Source organism: Camelina sativa, chromosome 11, assembly GCF_000633955.1.
Source record: "Camelina sativa cultivar DH55 chromosome 11, Cs, whole genome shotgun sequence".
Classification (NCBI taxonomy): Eukaryota; Viridiplantae; Streptophyta; class Magnoliopsida; order Brassicales; family Brassicaceae; genus Camelina; species Camelina sativa.
The window spans coordinates 17,261,863-17,271,443 of NC_025695.1; the positions used below are offsets into that span (position 1 = coordinate 17,261,863).

Sequence of the window (9,581 nt, forward strand, 5' to 3'; positions counted from 1 at the left end):
GATGTCTCAATGATGGTGCAATAGTTAAGACAAAGACAAACAAAACTAACACAGAGGATGAAGTATTACTTTATACAAATGCTGGTAAAGCTGATACAGAGGATGAATTATTACTTGATACATATGTTGGTAGAGCAAAGCAAAAGTAGCACTTGGTAATTGTGCTGACATAGTAATTGTCACAAATTAGAGAATATGTTGTGTTGAATCAAGGAACATGCAATTAGATATACCAGAGGATGTATCAAACGTCTGAAGCAGTTCTTGTACTAGTTTAAGTAGTATAAGAAGCTGAATTGAAGAATTTGAAGTACAAAAGCTTAAAGCCGACTTGGACAAGCCAAGTGGCGGGTGCTGAGCTGGATGAACATCTTGTCTTGAATGGAAGATTCAAGATGTGATCATTGAGAAAAACTTTCATATTTGTTGTATAATAAGAAAATTGTTAACCCTAGGGGTTGTGCAATTGTTAATCTCATAATTCCTATTTGTTGTATAATAGGAACTTTCCTATTTGTTTTATAATAGGAAAGTTGTCAATCTTATGGGTTGTGCAATTGATATAAATACCTTCATGAAGACTTGCGCGCTTCAAGGTAGTTTGAAGAGATGCACACAAGATGTGTCCACAAGAAATCCTATACGACATATCGCCTCATCAACAAGATAGAGAGATCTTTTGATAGTTTATTCATCTAGAAAAGAATGATAAGTATAGTAGTGCTTTAAGCATTGTGCTTGTATCATATGCAGTTGTAATTGCTATCTTGTTCTAGTGAATTTGTTGTGAACTAGGTCCCGATGATATAGGAAAAATTGAATGTCTTGAACAAAGCTCGAGTGTTATTTACTTTATACTCACACAAACTCGAAATTGATTATACACGCAAGTAGACTTAGCCACAAATATGTGCTTTCATATGTAACAAAAACTCCAAATATAATTAGTTTTGCTGTAAGTAATGGTTCTATTATTATAAAAATATATTGTTTAAATAATTTCAACAATACATTGTAACCACAAATATTTAGTAACATATACTTAACTTTTCTCTCTATCTCATCATGAGCCTTTTATGAAACAATATATAACATGTGTAAATTATAATATTATATTGTAGTTGAACGTAGTTTTATGAAAATTATTTTGCAAGACATATATAATTGAATAGAAACTTCAATCTCTATTTCAAGTTAATACATAAATTAAAATGCATATATAACCCATGCGATATATAAAAGATATAAACCTCGACTATGTAGATATATTGGCTTAATTTGATTAACTTTGGTTAGAGATCTTTCTTGTTGATGACTTCCGGTTGGAGTTTGGTTGGAGTTATATGTCCTTTATAAAACTACTCGATCGAGTATATGTCTTTACTGGCTAATCTTGTCTGTTTAAAGTTTGGTAGCTAACCAGTAACCAGGAAAAAAAAGTAATCATAGAAATCATTTTGAGTATTACAAACACAAGCATATGATGATATGACCAAAAACTATATATTGAACAATTTTAAAATCCAAACGATGTCTATTCCTTTAATCACCGAAATTGAAACTTGGTACGCTACATCCACTTCGTTTCAATCACCAAAATTCTAACCGTAGTCTCAACCTGAATCCAAGACATCTTCTCATTCACAAAGATCGTATTCAAGAAACATATGAAAACAGCAGGAAGATAAGAGAGACGCACAGTATAGGGGGAAGGAGCTCCAGGACAAGAATGAATATTAACCAATTAATACCCTGCAATCCATGAAACCAAACTTTGTATCTTTTTGTTTAGGGTCTTAGACCTGCCAAGCAAGCGCACCTGTCATGGTAAAGGTCATATGCATCCCCTTCTTTTCAGTTTGGAAGCCCAAACAAGAAAGTAAATCTATGGAGATAGATTCAAGTTCCTTCTTTTCAAAAACTCAACGAGGGACGTTGATTAGAATCAAGAGAGTTGATGTTTAGAGGGTCAACGAGATTTGATGATGAGATCAACGAGAGTTGATTAAGATCAACAGACTTGATAATCAGATACTCCACTTATACGCGTAGCCGTAGGGTCATATTATTTAGGGTCCTAGACCTGCCAAGCAAGCAGAAAACAAAGCAATATTCGACGGAATTCCAGTCGGCTATTTCTGATAGATTTTCGAATGATATATGACGAGATTTGAACCGTCGTAATCTGTTGGTAATCCGTCGGACAATACCAACGGGATTTAGTCCGTTGGGAATTTTGGACCATATCCCGACAGAATCCTAACAGACAATGTCCGTTAGAAAGTTTCGTCGGAACACTGTCGTTATTCCGCCGGTCATATGTTATCGTTATTAAAGTTTTTTGAAAATTGTCGGTGATCCATCCGTTGACAATAATTTAAAAAGTAAATTATAAAAATTTTAATATATTAAACCTGAAAAAAAAATCATAAGTCCGTTGATAATCTGTCGGGAAGTCATGATGGATTCCCAACGACCTTACGAGTTTTCCCGACGGGTTGCCAACGGATATGGCCGTCGGTTTGCGGCTGTGAAATTCATAACTCCGAGAAAACTCGTAAGGCCGTTGGGAATCCATCATGACTTCCCGACAAATTCATACCTAAATTAGACCAGCCTTTCCTGTTACATTTAAAGATCATTGTTTTTGTTAGTTGAACGACTTGAAAAAACAAAAAGCCACCGTGGGATGTACTTGTAATCAGGGATCTAGACATCTTATTATTCATGAAGATCGGGTTCTCTCCTGGGATGTACTTGTAATCCGGCATCTTCGTGTATGAGAGGTAAACATTTTCGATAGGACCACACCTCATGAACACACCGTGGTTCAGAACCTTGTGCACCACACCGTGAATTATCTCTCCTTTAAAGATCTTGAAAGGCATTCCCCTGAACACCACCGGGAACAGAACTTCACCCGTGTGCTCCCTGATTTTGCCTTCTCCAGTCTTGTCCAGATTTGTCACTGCCACGTAGTAGCCAAGCTCCTTGGTTGCTTTCTTGGAAGCAAATGCGTCTAGTAACTCTACGAGTATAGCTCTCTTTAAAATCAGCCCTTTCGCGTCCATGTTTTTAGCTGCAATCATCACGTTCCATTGTAACTTGACTTTGATAAACATTTTTCAACCTTCAAAACCAAAACCAAAAACATTGTCAAATAGGAACATAAAGGAACAAAATCATACATCCAAATATGCATAACAAAAAAAGGAACATTCTTCTTTCTTTATGTCATTTTTTCCCATTTACATAAAAACTTATAACCGGATATTGGAAGATATTTTTTTCCTCCTAGTAGCAAAAGATTAACATAACAACTGTCCATGTCAAATATGAACTGGACTCATAGGAATGAAAACTACACATTTGTCAATCACTCAGTGAAAAGTTCTCTATGGTCTTTAAAGTCTTTAAATCTATCCACAAAAACATACTAAACCCTAAAAAGTTCTCAAAGATAAGAAGTGTTGTTCCCACATCATTATAACAACAACAACAACAAAACAAGGAAAGATTTTTAGATATGGGTAATTAAAAAAAAATGTAAACTTTGTAAGATTAAAGTTACCTCGTTAGCGCTAGGATGAATATATCCAAAATGTAAACTTCTTTTTTGGCTTTGGCTTAGCAAATTTAGCATAACAAAAAAAGTACTCATACATCCAAAAGTTCTATAAATTCATTTTGTCTTTATAAAAAAAAATCCAAATTATAAATATACAAAATATTCTGACCCAAAAACAAGAAAACACAAAGTCTATATCAATATTCTCTTTTAATCATTATACATAGTTTCTTTCTATCTTTCTAAAATTTACAAAAAAAAAAAAAAAGAGAAAATATCCTAGTAGACACGTCAGCAGAGAATACAGCTTTGGTACTACTAACCAGTAACCACTTTCATTTGTCCGTCTCGCACTCTTTTAGCCTGTCAACGCTTTTCTATTTTGTCTTTTTTTTCTCTCTTCTTCTTAAAAACATTCTCTCTTCTTCTTCCTTCTCCAGCTACTTTGGTCTTCCGCCATGGCTACCCTGTAAGTTTCTTCTTTTTCTTCCTATTATTCGAGTATAGATATATTTGGCTAATTATGAAATTGCTTAGCTCATCTCTAATATTTACATTTAATTTATTTACAGCAGTCTACTTTCCTCTTTCGTCACTTGACTATGACTGACCTACCATATATTTAGAGAGAGACGAAGACAAAAAAGATATTTTCTCAGCTGGGTTTCCCTTTTATTCTTCTGGGTTCCACGATACTGCGAGCAAAATTGTATCTTTTTCACGATTTGCGGCGGCGTTAGGGTTTCGCTTTTGGATTTTGTGATTCTTGAAGTAGTAAGGTTTTTATTTTGGGGGGGGGGGGGGATAGCAAAAATGGTGAGGAAACATGGTTGGCAACTTCCTGCTCACAAATTTCAGGTCTTTATTTCCCAACCTTCTCTACAATTTTAGATATATCATTTGATTCTCTCTGCATTGTGCTTCTTTGTCCACGAATTTGAGTTTTAGTTGATTTGTTTCTTCTGATGCGTTTTGCTTAATGAAATTTGTGGTCTTTTGTGAACTTTTGTGCAGGTGGTTGCGATTACGGTGTTCTGCTTGTTGGCTGTTGCATACTATGCTTTCTTCGCTCCTTTTGTTGGAGGACGCATCTGGGAGTATATTCTTCTTGGTGTTTACTCTCCTGTGGTATGTAACCTTATTCCCTCAAGCTGTGGTTTTATGATTCAGGCTCGTTGTTGGGTTTAGATCACTTTAGGCAATGACATTGAACTGATAAAGAGTTAGGGGACAAGGCAGATTAGGTGGCTAACCGGGTTTATTTGATGCTTTTGTAACGAGACAATCATATCTGACGCTCTTATGCTGCTTTATGTCATGTGTTTGCAGGCTCTTGTTGTTTTCATTCTTTATGTTCGGTGTACTGCGATCAATCCTGCAGATCCAGGGATCATGTCGGAATTCGAAAGAGGTGCAAACAGAGGTGATGACTTACCTGCTGCCAAAGATATCTCGAGAAAATTTGATGAAATGGGCAGCCAGCTGCAGTCTTCTCCTTCTGTTGCCTCGAGGACTTCTACTTTACCTGCAAACTCTAGCGTGAAGGGATCTGTTGGAGATGCTCAGAGAGTGGAAGCTACTCAGAAAAAATCTTGCTTTAATCCTTTGGCGATATGCTGTGGCGTGTTTGTTTATGAAGATTGTCGCGGCAAGGAAGAGAGCGATGAACAGCAGGGGGACAGGGAAGAAGCCCTGTTTTGTACGTTGTGCAATGCTGAGGTATTATGTTTACAATTGCTTTAGTTCTTTGCTTTTGGAAGCTACATCTAATGCATAAATATTTCATGTGCATATGTATGTTCTTAATATTCATTTGTGTTCTCTGTCACAGGTCCGTAAGTTCAGCAAGCATTGTCGAAGTTGCGACAAATGTGTAGATTGTTTCGATCATCATTGCCGGGTAAATTTCTTACATGACAATTGACTGTTTCTTGGAACTTATTGACTAGCGGTTTATGGGTGTGATCAAATAATGACACAGCTGTATTTAAATGTAACAGTGGCTTAACAATTGTGTTGGTCGCAAGAATTATATGACGTTTATATCACTGATGGCTGTCAGTCTTCTCTGGGTACGTATATTCTCCTGATATGCTATTTCTTAAGCTCACTGTTTTCTTAGCCAGTAATTAATAATATTTTCTCCTTCTCAGCTCCTTATTGAAGCAGGAGTTGGAATTGCAGTTATAGTGCGTGTATTTGTTAATAAGAAGGACATGGAAACTGAAATCGTCAATAGACTTGGGAATGGATTTTCTCGCGCACCTTTTGCTACGGTTGTTGTAAGTGTTCTTAGTGTAAGGCTGTGGCAGTTGCAATAGGGTTAGCATCTATCGTTGATGTTCCTGATTTTTTTCTTACAATTTATGTAGGGTGTCTGTACTGCTGTTTCCATGCTGGCATTGTTTCCTCTGGGTGAACTTTTCTTTTTCCACATGCTCCTCATTAAAAAGGTGAGTATGGAAGAAGTCAATATCGCTTTTATATGCTTGTAATGTATTTGCTTTATTGGTATGAATCTTGGTAAGAAAGTATAAAAAGAATTCATTGTTATTTTAATCATGTAGTCAACATGGTTCCCAAAATAATTGAGTAGCACATGAAAATGCATGATCTTCATAGTTGTGAAATAGAATTTGTTTCCCTTCATGATTAAGTCCATATGATCCATTCCTCTGACTCGTCTCACTGCTTTAAAGATGTGGTATATAATATATGTCCTCTACTTTGTTTGTAATTGGGCTGATCACATGTTCTAAGCGATGTGAACTCATTTTTCTTGTGTAACACCAATAGGGAATTACAACTTATGAGTATGTTGTGGCAATGAGAGCGATGAGCGAGGCACCAGCTGGAGCTTCTGTTGATGAGGAACTTCCTAACGTGCTGTATTCTCCCTCTGGATCTGCCACGACTGGCTTTAGTGGTGGAAGCTCCCTCGGTTTACCTTACAAGGGTGCCTGGTGCACTCCTCCTAGAGTATTTGTTGATTATCAGGTATCATTTGCTTTTCCAAGAGCTCTAGTTAGACAATTTTCATAGAGCTTCCACTAGGTTTCTGTTTAGTTATAATATGTCTGCTTGGTACTTGTTATCTATGTTACAGGACGAAGTGATTCCTCATTTGGACCCCAGAATGATTCCATCGACTGTAGATCCAGATGCAACTGAATCAGCAGAGAGGGGCAACAAGATTCCAAAGAGACCTGTCAAAATTAGTGCTTGGAAGCTTGCAAAGTTGAATTCAAATGAAGCTACTAGGGCAGCAGCCAGAGCCAGAGCATCCTCATCTGTCCTTAGACCAATAGAAAACCGTCATTTGCATGATGATGAACTTAGTTCCAGGAGTGGCACCATCAGTGTTGTCAGCAGTGTAAGCACAGATGCAAATGGGGGTGTGTTGAGTAAAGAGATGAGAAACAATGATCCAAGGTTTTCTCATTCTAGAAACTCTTTTGCTCCAAGCCAAGGTAGTCGGGACGATTACGAGACAGGGACTCACAGTATGAGCAGTTTCAGCAGTCCAAGTCATGTTCACGAGACTGTCTCACTTAGTCCTCTCCCCCAGTATCATACAGCTGGCCACCGCTTCACTGCAGCGGCTGTGTCGAATTCTTCCCGGCCACCTCTTAATCCAGCAACCAATCACATGCTCCACTCAACCTTTGATGAAAAGATAATGCAAAAAGGAAACCATCCTGATCCACTGCTTCTCCCTGCTCCTGCCGCTTCTCTTCTGAGAGATGTGAGAAGAACATCAGTTGTTTGGGACCAAGAAGCCGGCAGATATATATCAGTTCCTGCAACAACATCTGAACCAAAAACCAGATTGTCCTCACAGAACCAGCCCATTCCTAGCTCACACATTGGTAACACTCAGAATCCAAGACCAGTTGTTCTTCCACCTCAAGATTCTTCTTCATCTGGAAAGGCTCCACATCCGCAGCAGCAAGGAGAGAGGCTGACGTATACAGGTGACTCAATCTTCTTTGGAGGCCCCTTGGTAAATATCCCGAATAGAGATAGCCTAAGACACGAAGGAGACTCGGGAAGAGAGGGACAAGACAGAATAACATTGACATTGCCTCGGGAAGCTAGATTCAAAAGAGACACAACCTCAAACCAACTTCCAGTGTTTGCTCCTGTGGGTACCCGCAAGTAAAACCATCACTCTTTCAAGGCTTTGATCTCGCCGATATAAGGACTGACAGAACAAGGACAGGTAGCTGCTTGAGGGCCAAAACCGATGGAGTTAGCTTAACGGTTGCAGGAAAGTCTCTGGGATTGATATGATTGTGTGAATCTCTTGGATTGGTTTGCAGATGAGTTGATGAGGTAGAAAGTAGAATCCTTTGTGATAATTTCTTCTCCCACGGGTTCGATATTCTTAGCCAGATATGACTCTTCACAATTCGCTTTTTAGAACCAATATTTGTTGTATAACTCCATGAATCTCTAACCTCTTCCTCTTATTGTCATCTTTTATTTTTTTTTTAAAATCCAGAAAATTGAGTAATCTATTGTTCTATCTCCAAAAATATAAGAGTGAACTTTTGCTTACATATATGAACAAAGTAGACCACGCTGAAAATGAAAATCTACTGTTGGCGCCAACGCGGAAACCACTCGGTAGACGGCCCCGGCTGCCAAACCAACAGAAACGACGATGACTTTTTTTTTTTTTGAGTTATATAGTTTTGACTTTTAAAAATCGGTGAATTTTGTTTTAATATTAACCGAGAACCAAACCGAAATTTATTTGATTGATTTCGATGACCTTCAAATTTACTTTGGTTAACCAATAAGCAATAACCAAAATAACCGAACGGAAGTACCATGCCTACTCAAATCCTTACTGCGTGTTTATATTTTATACTAGGTTTTACCCCGTGGTATACCACGGGTCTATTATATTGTTAATGGTTGTAGGTAGAGTTTTGTAGAAACTCTTGATTCGCAAGTTGAGAATATACATTTTACGATTTGTTAGTTATGATTTAGGAATGAATGATCTGGCATATTCTTATTATGATTCTCAATTGATATTATTGGATTAATAGTGTATATTTAAAGCTAATAAGATCTTACCAAATATGTAATCGTTTATTAAACGCAAATTAGATATTTCCTAAGATGTACTCATCTTGAATTAGTTGCTATATTATAGGGATGTGATTAAGAGGATGTGATTACATAATTTGGGTTATCAATTCTTTTTGTCAAACTCGGTCCAAAAAATTCGGTATGCAAATTAGAGCTTTCCTAAGATACAATGGGCATTAATTGGATGTAATTAAGTATGCTATGGATTAAAAACCGGTCCAAAATATTCGGCAATCTTAAGGAGGATCCAAATAATTGAATCGGTTATAATTTTAGTTAAAAACCCGACCCGAAGTTGGCAAAAAGTGATGGCACCCTATTGTACTCCAAAAATGTACTCCGAGCTCTATATGTGGATATAATTGTTTGGTTACAATGCAATCACCAGAGGTTCTTAAGGAGGATCTAATGAGTTCACCAGAAGTTCTTAAGCTCCGATTTGAAAGATAGAACAACTGCAGCAGTAGATTTGAGGTAGTAATGTTTGTAAAACTTCCATGGAAGAGTCTCTGCGAGATAAATTTTGCATGACACTACAAGAAATATGGACATTACTAGCACACGATAAATGCTACTAAAGGGTTTTCGTAGTGCATTTGAAAAACCTGTATAATGAGCAGCTATAGTAGACTCCCCCTACCATAGCATTTTTTACGCGCTATGATAGATTGATCTATTATAGCGCTAATACTCTGCTATTTAATATTATTAACTAGCGCTTAATTCGTGCTATTATGTTTGTTTTTATAGCAAACATTTTGTGCTGTGTAAGTGCTATAGACTATTGTTTTGTATCATGTTATTTGTGCTATAAAATATTGTTTTGTTCATTTTGGTAATGCTGCTGTAATGTATATTATTATTATGTTCTATATTTCAATTATTTGAAACCTATAGTGCATAAAATATA

General features: G+C 37.0%; 2 protein-coding genes across 3 annotated transcripts; one reads left to right on the plus strand and one right to left on the minus strand.

The window, feature by feature from the left end:
- LOC104723649 (DNA-directed RNA polymerase V subunit 7-like) lies at window positions 1,571-3,122 on the minus strand. The gene is made up of 2 exons (XM_010442042.1): window positions 2,711-3,122; window positions 1,571-1,626 (listed from the first exon to the last, which is right to left on the minus strand). Exons 1-2 carry the CDS (start codon window positions 3,120-3,122, stop codon window positions 1,571-1,573), a joined length of 468 nt encoding a protein of 155 aa, XP_010440344.1.
- Window positions 3,923-8,084, plus strand: LOC104723651 (probable protein S-acyltransferase 19). Of its 2 annotated transcripts, none has more exons than XM_010442043.2 (10): window positions 3,923-4,037; window positions 4,141-4,426; window positions 4,583-4,696; window positions 4,898-5,287; window positions 5,400-5,468; window positions 5,569-5,640; window positions 5,722-5,850; window positions 5,941-6,021; window positions 6,365-6,565; window positions 6,675-8,084. In XM_010442043.2, the coding sequence occupies exons 2-10, from the start codon at window positions 4,382-4,384 to the stop codon at window positions 7,728-7,730; spliced, it is 2,157 nt and encodes a 718-aa protein (XP_010440345.1). In that variant the 5' UTR covers window positions 3,923-4,037; window positions 4,141-4,381; the 3' UTR covers window positions 7,731-8,084. The 2 variants fall into 2 exon arrangements, with proteins under 2 accessions (XP_010440345.1, XP_010440346.1); XM_010442044.2 differs by having other exon boundaries at window positions 4,144-4,426.